Source organism: Haliotis cracherodii, unplaced genomic scaffold, assembly GCF_022045235.1.
Source record: "Haliotis cracherodii isolate W230 unplaced genomic scaffold, xgHalCrac1.p SCAF_3, whole genome shotgun sequence".
In the NCBI taxonomy this organism is placed as follows: domain Eukaryota; kingdom Metazoa; phylum Mollusca; class Gastropoda; order Lepetellida; family Haliotidae; genus Haliotis; species Haliotis cracherodii.
In genome coordinates this window covers 46,090,701-46,110,326 of record NW_027266286.1, presented here as the reverse complement: position 1 = coordinate 46,110,326, position 19,626 = coordinate 46,090,701, and the positions used below count along the sequence as shown (strand labels likewise).

The 19,626-nt window shown below is 37.7% G+C and overlaps 1 protein-coding gene across 1 annotated transcript; it reads right to left on the bottom strand.

Moving 5' to 3' along the window:
- Window positions 1–2,046: 2,046 nt before the first annotated feature.
- Window positions 2,047–19,475, bottom strand: LOC139475768 (integumentary mucin A.1-like). Its single transcript, XM_071258974.1, has 7 exons — window positions 19,290–19,475; window positions 18,428–18,808; window positions 14,071–14,100; window positions 9,600–9,929; window positions 8,445–8,732; window positions 3,621–3,699; window positions 2,047–2,439 (listed from the first exon to the last, which is right to left on the bottom strand). The coding sequence occupies exons 2-7, from the start codon at window positions 18,498–18,500 to the stop codon at window positions 2,178–2,180; spliced, it is 1,062 nt and encodes a 353-aa protein (XP_071115075.1). The 5' UTR covers window positions 18,501–18,808; window positions 19,290–19,475; the 3' UTR covers window positions 2,047–2,177.
- Window positions 19,476–19,626: the final 151 nt, after the last annotated feature.

Below are 19,626 nucleotides of genomic sequence, written 5' to 3'. Positions count from 1 at the left end.
GAATGAACCTCAATTTACCGATATACCGTTTATACTGCACACCCTTACTTCCCACATCATGGAATTGTGTCAAAAAATAATATAAGCAGCAGTTGCATCTTGTATTAAATTATATTTGATATAATATTTACAACACGTCACGTTGCTTGTAATTGGTCGATGTTTAGTTTTGGTTTGAATTCTTATCACCCTAAATTTGAATCAATTTTTGTTTGTTTTCGGTATTACTCAGGCCAATAATAGTGAGTGGGTTAAAATTTAACGCATCATCGGCATTATTTCTGAGATTGGCTACAGCTGCCTAGCCAATCTACTGACACACAAACTGGGGAGTTTCTGCATATGTCATGACAATTCAAGAGGTTGTATATGCCTTTCTGCCAATTCTTCTTGTATAATATCAACCCAGGGCTACAAATATATTGATATGGGATTTCAACGGAGAGTCTGTGACAGGCGAATGGGAGGATATTCACAAAAATTCACAACTTTGGTCAAAACAGTCCAGAATTGTGAATTTTAAAATTGAGATAAGTTTAAGTGTTATCTTACCTTGTACAGGAATGCCATCTAGGCTGACTGGCTGAGACCCATTTTTGTATTTTTAACACACTAACATGTAAGGTACATTTCTTATGTTGCCTGCTCAAAATGTTGGCTTTGCATTTAGAACATACCGGTACCAACTGCAATTTTGTATCACAAATTAATAATGTTAGAAACCATTCTCTGGATATGGACAATATTTTCTGAATGAAATAGATCGAAGGGAAGTAACTCTAAGTTTGTATTTTTGTTTTGTCTGCTATAAATGCCTAACTGTGGTATTATTACCAATTTGAACCAAAGCAGGCATGCATAAGACATACCTGTAATATAAACAGATGTGCAGTAATATAAATTTGTTGTCCATCAGTCCCACAGGTGACATTAGTTGATGTACTGTGTTAGGTTTGGGGGCTCAGGGAACATAAGCTAACATAGAGGATACATCAATCATTTTCATACCTGCAGGTCAGAATAATGAGATCTGATTGGTCCATGTGATTCTGATGAGTACTATATATCCCGCCCGGAGAGAAATAAATCACTAATATCCCGTCACGAGCCAAACTAGCTGCACATAGATTTCTGAGAGACAGAATAAATCCCTTATACCCCGCTTCCAAGCAAAAAGCCAAACACTTTCTCCGAGTCAATGAAAGTCATGTGACATAGCAGAAGCTAACCTCTGCTCAGTCGAACAGCTGTTTTCTCATTCTTTTGAAATTTCATATTAAAACATGTCGGTAAGATAAATTTGTTGTAGCAGGATCACTTGGGGGAAAAATGGGTTTTATGCTTCCCTTGTTAGGTTTTATACCACTCGCCTATAAAAACTAACGCTGAACGCATAAAACCCCATGTACCTCTGCTGATCCTGCTACAACTTGATAATGTCCCCTTCAAGACTGGTGGACATGCTATATTGCCTTTATCTCCATATATGGTCTTGTCATGAGTGAAATACAAGTCTGATTTAGTTGAAAACATGAATAGGGGACTGGTCACTGGGAAATGAAAAAAAAGGAAAAGGTTCCATTTTTTCAAATAAAAGAATGATAAATTTGTTTATTTTGGGGTGTGTGTTCATTAATTATTGGGAGGGGGCATCATGGAAAAATGTTACATGTATTTAGGGCACCATGAAAAAATGTTTCATAAAATGGTGGGGGGTGGCAAAGTATGATACAGTCTTAAGGTCTTTCTTTATCAAATACTAGAGAGGCACAGTAAAAATATAATTATCATAATAAGCATGTTTACAAATTGAAAATCTCAGGCATACAACCCTGTCAACCAAAGAAGAAAAAGACAATATATATAAATGCATTTACTTGCATTGCAGTCAAGAATACATGACACTATATATAGGTTAAAGCGTTTGGCCTGTACTTTTTACAACACACACAAGATGAATTGCAAAGGTAATGTATGGAAAGATTCAAGACATGCATGAAGAAACATTCAGTTGTATCAGTGATGAGGCCAAAATATAGTAATTGTTAAATTTTATTTCCAAACAGATGTTTATGTGATCAAACAGTTCAGAGTGTTTTCAGGTGGAGGCAAAATTTCAAATGGTGAAGAGTCTCATGTGTTGTGTATATATGGGGTGTTTTTAAAATTTTATAATCTTATAATCGTTCACTCACAACAAGTGTGGTGTAATTGCGAGAATGTTCGAAATTGTCATATCCGTTATTATCGTACATTCTGTTGAGAGATGGGTGTTTCTTGTGACTCGAGGTAACTGCACGATGTAAAAAGTCTTCACTTCTCTCATCAAAACCATTGCCTATACGTTTGTGTCCAAGGTGGCTGTTGTTTCCATTGTCCAAATTACTATTTGCAGGTACACTGAAGCGATTTTTGTGTGCATTCCGTCTTGGTTGTCTCCTGAAAAATATATCTGGTTCAATCTGGTGTAATTTGTCGTTGTTAACGCTGATCACACAATATCCTTCTTTTCAGTTTGGCCATCCCTGGAAAAATTATAAGGGTGGCAGGTAACACATCAAGGGAGATAACTCTAAAATCCCTGTCACCAGTGTGAAGCTTGAAGCAGTTTACAAAGCTGTTACTTTCTGGCTCGTTCATCAATTGCAATATCCGGGGTCATTGTAGAGGTCATTTTATGTAATCAATGTGTGGGGAAATGAACCAGGAGAGGACAATCAGATACAGTGGGGAAGCATCATAAAATAATACAGGTAATGTACAAGTAATAAAATAAATAATTGGTGAAATGGACCAAATTGACTGTATTTTCTTCAAGGAAATTTTTTCTGTGATTTTGGCATCTTGGGTAGGGTTTTGAAATAAATGGAAAATAATTTTGGTGTTGTCAGCATATTAATAAATTACTACGACTGTCTAACGATACAGATCGTGGAGATCGATAATCGTTAACAAAATATCGATCAATTATTGATAAATATCAGAGAAATAACTTTGAGCAAATACACAAAAAGAAGTCAGAAAGAAAACAACATATTTCACCCCACTGGTGATTGTTGGCACATTTATGCAAAGACTACTTTGTGAACATTTAAGATATAAAAGAAACAGTTGCTTTACCTCTTCAGCAATTGAAATGATTGACAATAACAAGTCTGTTTTAGTAAATCTAAACTTTTTTCATCAGAATAATTCATTTAAGATATTGTCGATAACACATTTTTCATATCGATAATCCTTAATATTTCTTCTCATCAACGATAATTCTGATTATTAATGCTTTTGCCAGCCTTATAAATTACACTTTGGAAGACTAATACTGGTATATTTTTTATACACTCATGGAAAACAGTTACAAATATTCTTGAGATAATTACAGTCATCTATCCCAATTCAGACTATATGCATAATCCAGTAGCTACCAAACAACCCCAATTCTTATCAACCAATAAGCCTTGCATGCAGCAAATCAATTCTTCATGCAGAATGTAAGCATTAATTTGGAAGCCTATGATATCACAATGTGACAACTTCAAAATTAATTCTTGAATTATTTTGTAAATTGTATTATTTTCTTCCTGTATCTTAGCAATATAATTGCTGGCAATATTTCCACTTACCGTTTTCCCATGATGGCAGCAACTGCAATGATGATTCCGACTAGAAGACCAGCGCCAACAATAGAGCAGATGATAATAACTGGAAGGACAAATCACATGTGTGTGTGAGCTACTCAGCTCTTGTAAATATCTACAGATTGCAGAACAATGGCAGTGACTTGCAGAAGAGTTTTTAAAGAAATATTGGTTATATAGCTTCATGACAAGCCAATAGATAATAGTGTGTGTCCCAACACAGTAAATTTTCCTAATAATTATAACTCATACCTTAAAAATAGAACTCGTTCTCGTGTAATTTTAAACTAGAACTAGTTCTGAGATTAGTTGTTTAGATATTAATGATAGTTTTACATGCTGCTGCTGAGACACAAGATCATGAATAGATATGTGAATGTGTTTTCATCAATTCATGTTACATCTCTGGTTGTATTGAACAGTATATAGACAGTGTGACACATATATACACAAAGGAAATATACACAAACACCACAGACCACTGAAACTGCTGTCTGACAAAATACATGCTGATGATAATGCTATCCTGAAAACTGAATTTCTTTAAAGCATTTCGGTAAAATCAGTTAGTACTCTCATCAAAGTAAATGACCATAGGTAGAATTGAACACAGGCAATGTCCATGTTTAATCTTGTAGCACTCATGGTGCTCTCAGGTGTAAACATAAAACTCATTGCTGCAGATCTATTTAAAATTATACCTCTGTCACTTCCAGAGTAAAAGTGACAGTTCAGTTTAATTGATTCTCAGCGTGGATACATTTTCAGCTACACCTGCAAAACCTCATTAAAACTATGAGCCTAAATGTTTGTTTAAATATCTTGCAACAAATATATTTTTTATGGCAAACACATTCTGTTTTTTAACAATTACATATGACACATATCTATTTTTTTTCAAAGCATTTTCTGGAACTATTTATTTTCAAATAAAATCACAGGCCCTCCTCCCCCCAAATATCAAATGGTTGGTCTCTTAGTTCCTTCTTAAGTTGTTTGAAAATGTTGCCATTTATGCATTGTTTTTGAAAACTGGTCAGTGTCACCGTTTCAAATATCATATGCAAAAATTGTAATATCCTGTTGCTGGAATAACAAAAATGTGCCCGACATATAGGTTTCTTTTTGTTTTTGTTTTATATAAGGGTTGTTGGATACTTATGAACTATATTTAAATTTATCAAAGGGTAGACATTGACAGAATGAAGTGATGTGACAGCTTGTAAAGAGTCAGACTCTACCTTGTATACATATATGTATATACATAACACCATCAATATATGCAGTTTATTAGTAGGTTGCATATTGCTTTTAAGCTTGTTAGCAATTATTAGTCTTTGATCCAATACAATAAATATGGCATCCAAAATGTGCTGGTTTTTTTGTGCAAAGTAAACCCTGAAAATATTGTCTGAAATCAATAATGATTGTGTGTCATTGTACCCTGATGGTGTCGGATGTTGCTCATAGTCTTTATTACCTGTCTGTTTGGTCCTGATTGGATTATTAACAGACTGCCATCATAGAGCTAGAAAGTTGCTAAGTGTGTCATTAAACAACAAACCCACACATTGGGTCCTGTTACAACCCCCATACTGATCTCAGTGAGTTTGACCTCCTCAATGGTCCATTGGATGGAGCCTCTTCCCGGAGAGCAGAAGGTCAAGGGTGTGATGCCAGCACGTGTCATTCCACAAGACGTGAAAAGATGGTCCTTGTTGTTACCCTACCTCATGCTTGGCACTAAAGGGCAGCTTGGAGGCAGTATACTGCGTCTGAGACAGGTATCCATTTTAAAACCCCTGCATGGTATCTCAATACGCTAGCAGTATAAATGCGACATAAATCTGAACTTGTACAAGCAGCAACACACACACATACACAAACGCACATGCATGCATGTCACTAAATAAGTGCAATTATCTTGGGACAGACTTTTAACTTCATTTCACCTCACCTCACCTCACCTCACCTGCCAGTGTGTTAACTCAGGATCAGATTTCAGGACCAAATTTCCTTCGTCTTGCGTGGTAATATATTAATTACAATTGCCCTATAGCCATTCACATGTAGTTGCAGTAAACTGCTCATTCAGGTTGCACTCTCACATCTCTCACTCACTTGTAGTAAACTGCACTGTTGACAAAGACCTTGTGTTAAGTTTCAGTTGTAGCTGTCAGATGATAACAATGAACAGAACTACAAAGATTTATTGTGGGAGATTTCTGTGTACCTCCATACTATGTTTCCCCTGATAGTTAGTCTAGATTCTACCATGACACTGAAGAATGCTTGAGTCTGAATAGTCAAAATAAGATTAATATCTAATTTGATTCGATACCTCAATTTTAACTTACCTTTTCACATGGAAACACTGGCTATGGAAAGATTGATAGTCTGTGCATCAATGCATATAACAATGGTTGCTAATAATCCATTACAATTAAGATATAAACCTACTGTTTTGAAGTTTGAGGTAGTCTATCTGTAGATTAGATACCTCTTATCTAAATTTGGTTCTAGATGAGAGGTGAGGTGAGGTAAAATTGGGCTGAACAGCATGTCCAAGATTATTGCACTTATATAGTGAGTGAGTGAGTATGGTTTTACGCCGCTTTTAGCAATATTCCAGCAATATCATGGCGGGGGACACCAGAAATGGGCTTCACACATTGTACGCATGTCAGGATTTGACCCCGGGTCTTCTGGGTGACGAGCGAACGCTTTAACCACTAGGCTACCCGACTGCCCCTTGCACTTATATAGCGATGTGCATGCACGTGTGTGCGGCTGCTTGTACTAGTCCAGACTGATGTCGATTTGTAGTGCTAGCCCATTGAGATACCATGCCGCAGTTTAGCATGAATACCCCATTCTGACACAGTATACTGACTCTGAGCTGACCAGTCCTTGTTTTAGCCCCTTAATGTCGAATGCCAGACAGGGTAACAACAAGTACCATCTTTTAACGTCTTTTAGTATGACGCAGCTGGGCGCTCTCCGGGCGGACGCTCTACTACTAGACCACACAGGCGGTCTCCAGATGAGAAGTAACACAGTCGTTTATCTCTATTCTTACTATGAAAACAGTTCTCTTTGTAATGAACTTATGCTGAATTTATATATTTTTTAACAATCTTTATTGAATAGGATAACAGGATTTTAGTTATTTTTATGTTGTACTTTTGTACCAGTTGGTTTAAAATATCTCCCAAACAGTAATAGATATTCAGAATGACTTTCTTTCCACTCCAAACTTGGACCTGGCTATATTTTACTCTTCACTGTCCAAAATATAGTTGTTCATGGATAAAGTGGTTTTTACAAATTGCGTGAAACTATAGGACAATTCAAATCTGTAGTTATGTTCACATCAACCTGATGATTAACAGGTGGAAATGAACCAAATGGCACAACCATTCCCATTGGAACCTATCCTGAAGTTTGTCTGAATACAGCTGTTGTTTGCTGATGTAGACAAGCAGGCACTGTTCGACAAGAGAGACGGTGCTCATTTTCGTGAACCAGTGGTTACCGGGTAGTGTATGTTTTACTTCATTGAATGTGTTCTGAAATAGATTTCATCATGTTTCATAAGCTGTTGTGAACAAGAGCATGTGCAGTGTACCAGTTAGTGACAAAGACATCAGATAATGTTCCAATATCGAACGTGTACTATTCTAATCACCATCTTTTATATGCATCGATATGTATGCTATCAATAAATTGATGTATTCACACGCATGCTTTTGTACGAATGGCATGTTAGTTTTGAGTAATCAGTTGGAATTTGATACCTGATTTTAATCTTATTTTGACCAATAAGAATCAAGCATGTTTTAGCCTGGGTTGCAGGTTGCACAATGCAGCAGTCAATGTGTTGACTGTTTTACCAGCCTGAATGCTTATAAAAATATAATGACTGTGAAGTTGAGTCTTACTGTTACATTGTCAGGTCTGGCAGTTGGTTTCTATTTCTGTATGGCTTTCTCTTGCCTATTGAATCAGAGGTCATTGTGACTTTCAAGTAGAAATGTCATGGGTGAAGAGGAATTTGAGGCCTACGAGGTGTATGAGTAATAGTCTGTTTCATGTATGTTTTATGAGGAAGCATTTGCAGGGGTACATTTATCCCATTCTTTGTTTCCTCTGCCTTAATATAGCTCATATGTCAGTTGTGTCATGTTTGTAGACTGTGAATGCACACACATAATTGAAATGAATCTTGTAAATGTTTTGATGAAGAAGAATATATCCAAAGATCAAGAACAAAGACTACACCGTATCCCTGAATATATTACATTAATGCTGTGCTTTAGCCTTTCTATTGGCAGCATTTGGTTTTTTTGTTCAGATTAGTCAGGTTTTCTTGCTTTGGCCAGACCTTTGTATTCTTCTTTTACACATGTTTAGGCCAATATGGCAAGATGTAGGAGGCAAAACTTGATAAAAAATGTTGCTTGGGTTAGTTTGAGATGAAATTCTGCAAAGACTGAGAAGTCAGTAACCTAAGAGATTATGATAAGGTTTCAGAAATTTCTCTTGTAAAGTAATTGTTCGTATATAATTATAAAAGTTCTTGAAAGATGAAATTATTAATAACAAAATATATATATATATATTTAATTATTTCTTTCAACTGAAGAAGTAAGTTAGCCACTGCTCATGTAAAAAACATGAATACACTGGTCTGGCACTGCTTGTTGAGTGCAGACATTTACTTACTCCCACAGATGGGCGATGTAAGCCAAGCACCAAGCAAGGTATACAGAACAATAAGGACAACATTTACTTTAAACATCGGCTCACTTGCAGTCTGACTGACACTGTTGGGGAAGCCAGTGTACGTGTAGACTGTTGTAGTGCGTGTCGTCTCGGTGGTCGGACCGTAGGTCTTCCTTGTAGTTACCTCCCCTGGCAAAGACGTGACACCTGGGGTGTAGGTCAGTCGGTACGTGGTTGGGTTGTAGGGGGTGCTTGTGACAATGGGATTGGGGATGGGGGTGGTAGTGCTGGTGGTCGTAGTTGATGTTGTCGTTGTCGGGATTGTGGTAGTGGTTGCTGAACGGCATACGAGTTGGACTGTGGTTATGGATCCTAGAAATATGCATAAGGAATAGTCATTGTAGATTTCATGCTGATTCTGTTTCCTTGAAGAGGATATTAATAATATCACTTTCAGCTATATAATCATTTGCTATTTGTTATGGAACCTTACTTAGACATATCTAATCAAGTCTGTTTCTTGAACATGTGTTCTTGATGTCTGCTTGAAGGAGATGCGCTGATGTCAGTACACTACTCTGTCACTAACATATGACCACTCACCTCCAGGTGAAAGAGATGCCCTGATGTCAATACACTAGTCTGTCACTAAGATATGACCACTCATCTCCAGGTGAAGAAGATGCCCTGATGTCAATACACTGGTCTGTCATTAAGATATGCTAGCTCTTTACAGGTGAAGGAGATGCCCTGATGTCAATACACAGGTCTGTCACTAGGATATGACCACACACCTCCAGGTGAAGGAGATGCCCTGATGTCAATACACAGGTCTGTCACTAAGATATGACCACTCACCTCCAGGTGAAGGAGATGCCCTGATGTCAATAAACTGTTTTGTCACTAAGATATGCTAGCTCTTTACAGGTGAAGGAGATGCCCTGATGTCAATTTAATAGTCTGTCACTAAGATAGGATCACTCACCTCCAGGTGAAGGAAATGCCCTGATGTCAATACACTATTTTGTCACTAAGATATGCTCACTCTTTACAGGTGAAGGAGATGCCCTTATGTCAATTTAATAGTCTGTCACTAAGATAGGATCACTCACCTCCAGGTGAAGGAAATGCCCTGATGTCAATACACTATTTTGTCACTAAGATATGCTCACTCTTTACAGGTGAAGGAGATACCCTGATGTCAATTTAATAGTCTGTCACTAAGATAGGATCACTCACCTCCAGGTGAAGGATTTGCTTTGATGTCCACACAGTAGTTATTGCTAGCCATCGGCACATCTTTCAGGAAGTTGATGTCAAAGTTCTTCTTTGCAGAAACATCAATTGTTATCCCAGAAAACAGGCATTCAAATGTCAGTGGATTAGATGCTCTGAAGTCAAGTCTGGACAGGCATCCTTGGTAGTTGGGTGCAGCGATGAGGATAACACTTAGAGAATCTGCCGTTGTTTGCAGAGAACAGGTGCAGTTGAGATTCACTTGCGGAGCTCTGGATGTGTCGAGAAAAGCTCGAGCTCCAATGACAGAGTCCCCAGAACACATGTCTGCAACTGTTGGAAACATTATAACATAGAAATTACACAAGATTATGACGGAGATCTATACCATTTGGGGCAATGAATATGATTGTGAAACAGTTTTGTCCATGAATCTTTCCATGGCTCTGTTTTCTGTTCATACTTACTTTAACCTTTGACTTTTAAGAACTGTATCTTGTTGCCCACAAGAACTGTGTAAAGGATCAGCAAAATCAATGTTTAAATTGTAATAGCTTAAGGAAAAGATATAAAGTGATCAAGAGGAACTCTCCCCAGAGAGCAGTCTGAACTGCTACCTTTATGCTGCTCCAGGGCAGGTTCGAACCATTGCAGTTATGTACATTGGACACCATGTATATACCGTATGCTTGTTTCAAATCTTCTGAACTTTTTCTTCATCATCATCATTGATGTCAACCCAACGGTAAACGAACGTTGACAATATGGCATGGAGTCATCCAACAGATGACATAACTACCTTAGGGGCGGTCAGGTAGCCTAGTGCACTTGGTTAAAGCGTTTGCTCGTCACGCCAAAGACCCGGGGTTGATTCCTGACATGCGTACAATGTGTGAAGCCTATTTCTGGTGTCCCCCGCTGTGATATTGCTGGAATATTGCTAAAAGCAGCGTAAAACAATACTCACTCACTCACACACTCATAACTAGTTATCTGAAACCAAGACACACCAAGCAGTAATACCAGGCGGATGTACCTCCCTTCTCCAGCCCCTTGATGTATGCTTAAACAAGCCATTCAAGACCAACGTCCGGAAGAAGTGGTCGGAGTGGATGCTGAACGGCGATCACACATTCACCAAATCAAACGCTATGAGAAGGGCTCCACTCGCAGAAGTAGCAAAGTGGGTGGTGGAGTCTTGGGACGAGATCCCCACAGACATGGTTCAGAAATCATTTCTGAAATGCGGAATTTCTAACGCTATGGACGGGTCTCAAGATGACATTTTATACGAGGAGTTCGTGTCCCCCGCCCTTGTTTCCACGGATGTGGAAGATGTAATGACATGTGATGACCTCGATGACTATTATGACGATGCGACAGGTGTAGCTGCGTGGGCAATTCTGGCCGGTGAGGACAGCGACACCGAATTTGATGGCTTTACAAGGGATGATGTGATGTAAATGATAATGTATATATGTTTTTATTTAGTTATTTGAACACAAAAATGAACAAAAATACACTGAATTGAAACTAAATATTCGACTTGTGTTTTCATTTGTTGGTACAATGTCTCACGGGTTCATAATTCTATATACACCGTTTCACAAAATGGCGCTTCGTTGTTGATGCCAACAAAAAACGATCATAATGAGATTAAAAAAAGACAAGAGAAACAGCGTCCCACATTATGAAAGTGGATGACTGGTTTGTTAAATCTTTATTATAAATAATAATGACTTTGTCAATATAATTACAACGTTTTTCATCTTATATTATTGAATATCTGCGAGTACCGCCACATGTCTTTGACATCGGAGCAGACCGACTTCGCAGTGTTTTTTGCCTTTCAATTCCTGGTTCGGCTTATCTGCGGGTCATATCATTTTCTTTCGTATTTCAATGGTCAAGTTAGCACCTCGGCTTATCTACGGGGTCGGCTTATCCGCGGTCATATACGGTACCTTATCAGCTTGCTGAGGGGGTTAACCTTTTCAGTCATGTGGACAAGGTGTCTGATCTTGAATCAGAAAGTCTGTTTGTATCCCATATTGGGACTAAGAAATTGTACGGCCACTATTCAAAGAATAAATGATGAGTGGGAGCTGTTAATCGTACAATAAAACACTGCAGGGAGAAAAACCCATGAATGGTGCAGATTAAATTGAGATAAATCAGTAATTTAGCAATAAACTGAAAAATGCCCTGAAAAAGGGAGAAGAAATAATTCTCTGTATTGAACATTTCAAATTTTGGATATACATATGTATCTCATAAAGTTTTGTGTGAAAATAGTCAAAAGATTTTGAGTAATGCTCTGGGTCAAAGTCCAAACTGATACCAAATGAAAATGTCAAAAGAAGGCTTGACCCAAGTGCAGATGTTTGGAAAATAGGTATTGCCAAGTGAGTTATTCTCCAGAATCTAATTATTACAGGTTGATGCAGTGGCATATGGATGGAAGGACATGCTGAATTCTGTATCCCTATGCATTGTTTCCTGGGATATAAAACAGATTGTTGAGGGCTGTGTAGACCAGAGTGCCTCTGTATTAGCTATCAGTTAGCTGTTGATGTGGGAGATTGATTTGTATGGCAGTACATTGTACTGTAAATAATCAATATGTGGTCAATACACCTGTGTGTCTTTGTTGCAGAGAAAACAACCTGTATCTGAAATTTCTATTAACAAAATTGCAGTTATTGAATATTAATGCCCATAAAAAGATTCTGTTATGCACAAACTGTTTTTTTGTTTAATCAAATGAAATACTCTCTTAATGTATTCAGATACAATTTTAGTGCTATTAATGCCTAAACCACAATAATAGCTCAAGCGATGATCAGATTTGTGATAGGTAGTGTTTAGTATCAACAGCCTTGATCTTTTTCTCTAGAAGGGTGAATGCAGAATATGATTATCTGAGTGCTGAGTAAATAAATTGTATTGATCAGGTAATAAGGAAATGTTGTACTAGTAAGATCCTGTAAACACCAAAATAAACATAAAAGATTTTGAGACAACCCCTGATAACATCTGTTAGTGACTTTCAACAGTTTGTAAAGCAGTATCAGTTGATTACTTTTGATGTTGCTGAATATATTTATTTTTTTCCATTTTTAACTGTTAACATTCAAGCTATGGTATATGAACACCAACAAGTATACCGGGGTATTGTGTGCATGTCTATGTCTGTATTAGGGAAGTGAGTGTACACTAAATGTTTATTCAGAATTTTCTGTCCAGGAGTGTGTTTACTGATATATTATAACAAAGCAAGCATCAGAATTTCTGCAATTCTTAAAGTCATTGAAAGAGAGTTTAACAGTTGAGCCATGTTTATGCCACACAAATCAATGATTAGATTTTCATCCAAATAGATAAAAAAAATATGATGTAAGAAACATTTTACATTAATTTTACTATGATTTTTTTTTAAGCAGACTGTTAAAGGCATGTGTGAACATTAAATGTTGATGGTTGTGATTCACATGCAGCATCAGGTTTTGTAGGACAGTGTATATGGTGTGTTTCATAAAGCAAAGATAGAATACTTGTAGTGATTTTCTTTGTCTATAGGTTCTTTGGGACAAAATTGTGAGACAGGAGGGAATAAAACTCTAAAAAGTAATATATTCTGCTGTTATTTACACCGGTACTAAATGCACTTGTGAGCATGTTTTTATTATTCACTGAACAGACTAATGTGATGTGGAGTGCATTAGTGTGTTGGCTTTTCCACCTCTTGAAACAGACTAAGACATGTCATGACGTTCTGGAGGAAAACCATAAGTGCAGTCTCCTTAATTGTGCCAGTATCTGCTGGTGGCAGCTTCCTGTAATTGTGCCAGTATCTGCTGATTGTAGCTTCCTGTAATTGTGCCAATATCTGCTGATTGTAGCTTCCTGTAATTGTGCCAATATCTGCTGATTGTAGCTTCCTGTAATTGTGCCAATATCTGCTGATTGCAGCTTCCTGTAATTGTGCCAATATCTGCTGATTGCAGCTTCCTGTAATTGTGCCAATATCTGCTGATTGCAGCTTCCTGTAATTGTGCCAATATCTGCTGATTGCAGCTTCCTGTAATTGTGCCAATATCTGCTGATTGCAGCTTCCTGTAATTGTGCCAATATCTGCTGATTGCAGCTTCCTGTAATTGTGCCAATATCTGCTTATTGCAGCTTCCTGTAATTGTGCCAATATCTGCTGATTGTGAGTCCCCTTAATTGTGCCAATATCTGCTCATTGTGGGCCCCTTAATTGTGCCAATATCTGCTGATTGCAGCTTCCTGTAATTGTGCCAATATCTGCTGATTGCAGCTTCCTGTAATTGTGCCAGTATCTGATGATTGTGAGTCCCCTTAATTGTGCCAATATCTGCTGATTGTGAGTCCCCTCAATTCTTAAACTGAACTAATTTGACCGTGACTACATGTCAGTGTCAAAGTGGTACAGATGACAGTGTGTACATACCTGGTGCTGCTGATGATGGACACCCTTGACCTGGAATAGAAGGAGGAGACATCAGTGTGCTTGGTCATAACAACTGGATACTGATGGTTAATCACTACACAACAAGGGTGTTACATTATAGGTTTTAACATGCTTTGTGTCACATTGTGTCAGTGAAATTAAACACAATTCAACGTTACTCAATTGTAGCTAATATGAGCCAGGGACTTTGCTCACTTGCTAATCTTTGCTTATCATAATTCACTCTAGGCCACATCATCGCAGCTGAAAATTGTCAAAAATTGTTGAAAATATGCAATGATCAATCCCTAAAATGAAGGATGTGATACTTTGTTAAGGATCCTCAATCAAGAAAAGCAAGTTTCAGAAAAGATTCCTCAGTTGGGTTTTGTCACATTTTTTGTGAACTAACTTGCCAGTTTCTGTCTTTTAGAATATCAGCTTTTAGCTGCACATGTATAACCGTTTCTTGTTGATTGATGTGTCGCTACGTATTCACCACATCACAGCTGGCTATGTTTACACTTCAAGTTTTCATAATACAAGTGTCTGTGACTGGCCCATAAATAAACCTAAGGCAAGTAATATTGTCATTGTTTTACAGATGAGCTTGCTTTGAATATTGTGAAAGATAACAAATTGAAATGCTCTGTTTAGAAGAAAATAAGCTTATGTATGCAATTTTTCATTTGTCATAACTTATTTAAGAGCTGAGTATTTTGTACATATTCAGGAGCACAATTTGTACTTGTAATCCTATACCTATGACACTTGTGACTCATAATATTTGTCATATGCTTAGTCTCAAGAAGAGCTTTTGTTCAGTGGGATCATGAACTATTTACGAAGTTATTATCTAGACTACAAGCGTTAGTTCCGCTCTGCTGTCAGTACATTGTCAAGAGCCAGCAGAACGCATTAATTGGTATCTTTGACTTCAACTAGTTCTAATGTGTGCAGGATGCTTAACATGAAAGAGTCAGTTAATGTTTTATACGGTCCGTCTTGTACATGTAGCCTGTGTTAACTGGTTTACAGAGATCTAGGTGGCCAGCTACAACATGCACAGTTGTAACATGTACTAGTTAGTGGGTTTTCCAGTGTGAATTTCTTTCCTTTTGAAAGGTGAGGAGAGATAAATCTTGTTACACTGCAAAAGATAAGGACAGATGTGTCTTTTGTTCTCTGCAATCACTGCAGAGCAGGTTTGACAGCTTTATAAGGCTTCCTTACATCTCAGATGTTGCTCAGATGTTAATTGTATCAAATTGGACAGTTATGGCTCTTATGAATAAGAATTAACTCAATTTAGAAACCTTTTTCGTGAACCACTGTATTAAAATTAAGAATATTATTTGGTTACAATTATTCATTGTTTGGCCCTTTCACACCGCAGTCTTTCATGTATAATGTACAACACTTGTGGGTGTGCTGAGGAGATAAAGAGTGTTCTCTGAGAAATATCAACTTGGGAATTCATTTGGGAAATATGTCTTCCTTTTCGATATGATTGTTTGATTGGACTTACATGGGACTCTTTCAAAACATGTGATCAAGAGGATTAATAATTTCACAATTTCAGCATTATCTCAACAGTCTGATTCTCTGCCTACAGGTACATGTCTGTAATCTGCAGCTCTCTCTAAACCAGCATCTCTGTAATCACACAATCACTCTAAACCAGCATAGTAATAATGTCCAAACCAGCATCTCAGAAACCTGACACTCCCTATATGTACATCTCAGTAATCTGCTACTCTCTCTAAACCAGCATCTCTGTAATCACCCAATCACTCTAAACCAGCATAGTAATAATATCACATTATCTTTAAACCAGATTCTATATAATCTGGAACTCTGTCCAAACCAGCATCTCAGAAACCGGACACTCCTTATAATTTGACACTCTATAAACTAGAACCTCTCTTAAATCTGCCTCTCTTTTGCAACCAGCATATACATGACATCTCAATATATTAGTGCTATAATCTAGCATCCATTACATCTGCCACTCACAACATCAGAGTTTCAATAAACCAACACACTCTATAAACTGGCATCTGCATAATATGGCAATTTCTATCAAGAAGCATCTCTCTATATCCCCATATCTGTATAAACGATTGCACTGTACAAAAAATGTTCTTCTAGCACTCTCTATAAACTAGATCCTCATAAATATGGCATTCTCTGTAAACAGGTCCTGAGAGTATGCAGTGTCCAATATATGCTGAGTATCAAATATTGCAGTCTTTTCTGATCCCTGCATGATGATTTGAAGTTTAAATCTGATATTATTCCTCTGTCATACAACCCTTATGTCTTACTGCACAGTTTTAACAAGAGAAAAATGTATTCTTACTTAAAGCTTGTTATATTTGTGGCCATAAACTTGGATTGAAACCAAGGTCTTTCTGATTTTAGGTCCACCTCTGCCATTTGACCAGCAGGCCAACCCCTTCATCAGGTGATTGAGTGAGTTGGGTTTAACACCTCTTTTAGCAATATTCCAGTTGTACCTTGGCAGGGGACACACAAATGCCAGGCTTCACACGTTGTACCATGTGGGGAATCGACCCAAAATGCTTTAAACACTAGGCTATCCCACCACCACCCATTATCAGGATGACAAAAATAGATGTGATCTGCCTGAGACTCTACGCCCTGGTACCAACACAAGAATATAGTTCCCTTTCCCTTCATCAGAGACACTTCCTCCTGTTTTTATAGCTAATGACTGACAATGTTGACGTGCAAGGTGTTACCATGATTACAATAAGTGACCTTACAGAAAATAATGTAATTCAATACTTTGCTATGATGTATGCAAACATGAAATATGTATGATCAGAACACAGATTGAAACGGAGACTGAAGGTTAAAATGTCAGATGCATGTTTCATTCATTGTTATTGATATCAGATAGTGAAAATCTTTATTTATCAACTTAAACTGGCTACATTTCCCAGACAACCACTAAAGTCTGGGGTAGCCAACTCTGCACGATGCCTGAAGGTGGAACGTCTATGCTTCAACTACCCACAAGTCAGGCTTCATGGCTGTGCAGTCTTACTGCTGATTAGGTGTGTGAATAATACATGACATCCTGATTAGACAAACATGTTTACTGTACTGCATACAGATTAACAGCTCTAATAACATCACTCGCCTCTGATATTTGACATACCTATGATCTTCTATGGCAAATTGAAATAGTTTTGCAAAAGGGTTTTGTTGTTGAGAAATAACGTTTCTGTTCCATTCCACAGTTGTCAATAGCTGATCACATTCAATAGCATGGAACAGAGAATGGGGCATATCGGGGACACTTGAGGTTTCAGCTAATCTTATTTTCAATCCAGTGATTTATAAAGTGAGTGTGAGTGAGTTTGGTTTTACGCCGCTTTTAGCAATATTCCAGCAATATCACGACAGGGGACACCAGAAATGGGCTTCACACATTGTACCCATGTCGGGAATCGAACCCGGGTCTTCGGCGTGACGAGCGAACGCTTTAACCACTAGGCTACCCGACCGCCCCTGATTTATAAAGACTTCACTGTTTAACATAAGGTTTAGGATAAAGATCCTATGATTTTAGACTCTTATGTTGTGAAGTCAGGCATCAGGATTTTAGAAATCAAACATACCCAACTATATGTTTTACTATTAGATCTTTAATGACATGGTCATATCCCACAACTAGCAACTGTTACTGTGATCATATATGTTTAGTTATGATTGATGACACCGCCTCTGTGGTGTGGTGGAAAGAGTGTCTGCCTGGATGGCGGAAGGGCAGTATTTCGATCCCATGGCCGCATCATCCCAAAAGATGTTCAAAGGTTTTACTTGTTGTTACCCTGACTGGGGTTTGGCATTAAGGAGATAATGCTCTGAGTCAGTATACTGTGTCTGAGTAGGGTATCCGTGTAAAACTGCAGCATGGTATCTCAGTGGGCCAGCACTATAAAGCCCTCATAAGGACTAGTGGGCAAGCAGACACACACACACACATTGATGCATGTTGCTATGTAAGTGCAATTATCTTGAACATGACATCAACGCAATACTTGAACACTACACAGGATGACATGACTATAAAATAAATGCTGCTGATTTGTGCCTCTTATGTCATCTACTAAACATGTACATCCACGAATAAGTGACATATTAGTGTGTGAGAATATTACATAAACATGATGGATAATTTAATTTAATATTTGAATCAGTCAAATACACATCTACCCGGTAGACAACAGATTTATCTTGGAAAAGATTTCATTATTTGTTCATTAAAGGATACCAATACATTATTAACTTAATAAGAATTTTATCTAAGAAAAGGTGTACTAACCATTTACTTGACATGTCCAGGTAATCAACATCACAAGAAACATCAAACTCTTTGCACTGCAATATGAAGTCATTTTTCTATCAAGTGTAGATCTTCTTGATTCAGAAAGTATTTCTTCAGTGTGATGTCGGATGGTAATATAAGCACTATATATCCTTGTCACTGAACTCTGCAATCCTCATGAGCAATAATGAGGCAACACTGTCAATTGTCACTGACGTCTTCAAATCAGTTTCTCCCCTCTGATGCAGAGAACCTCAACTGCGTAGGTACCACCTTGTCCGGAGGCTGATGCAGGCTGGATTAGGGTGGGGTGTTATGCAAAATGGCGTGATGTGATGATGAGGGATGCCATTAATCCACTTGACCGATCACAAGGGTCTGGGAAACAAAAAACTCTGTGTAAGGAAAGCCAATTATTGCAAATTGGGGTGTGGTTTGGCTCAATCCATGCAGGAAATCTAACAATAGAGATTTGTTAATATTCTAAAAGAATTTTATGAGTGAGTCAAAATTTGAAATTTAGCATGCACTGGGTTAGAATATGATTTATGTAACCGTGAGATGATATGATGTCTTCCACAGCCAACTACAACAGTTGGTTCATTCTGATGCATTTCTGATGCATTTTGCTTAATTTGTATGTTATAGGATTTCTACAATTGTCCATTGTATCATAGCTAAAAGTAAATGTAGTCATGTAGGCTTAACAAATAACTGTACAGCTTTTACCTTTTTTCTTCTTTTTTCCTTCTTACCAATTGTTTTACTTTTTTCAAAAATCTCAAGAAGAAATTGTGACAAAGCCTTTTTAAAACTTAGGCGTGTCTGTGTTGCTTCTGAAACAATTACTGGTACTCACGTTTGACAGATCCGGAAAATCATGTTCAGTCAAAGGGTTTTAAGCATAACAAGACCAGTCCTTTTGCAAATAATGATCCAGTTGCCGTATGTTCACAATGAACCCTTGTTTGTTCCAAGTTTGTTGTATCAATTTAGGGAGTAAAACCCCTATTCCCACAGAAACACAAATGATCAGTTTTTGCGAGTGGCGATATTTGGTGAAGATAATTGATAAAACAGTTGCCACCCTATAGCCTGGGGACGTATGCCGATGTCAACATGAGAAGTCCCACACTGGTTGATGTATATTTCATGTCGCTGTGTTACGTACACCTGTCAGTTGAAGAATAAAGTTG

Coding starts and splice junctions, on each gene's coding strand:
- LOC139475768 (XM_071258974.1), bottom strand. CDS start 18,500: ATGACTTCATATTGCAGTGCAAAGAGTTTGATGTTTCTTGTGATGTTG. Junction 14,101..18,427: donor CTGGACATGTCAAGTAAATG/GTTAGTACACCT, acceptor CTTCTATTCCAG/GTCAAGGGTGTCCATCATCA. Junction 9,930..14,070: donor TCCATCATCAGCAGCACCAG/GTATGTACACAC, acceptor TGTTTCCAACAG/TTGCAGACATGTGTTCTGGG.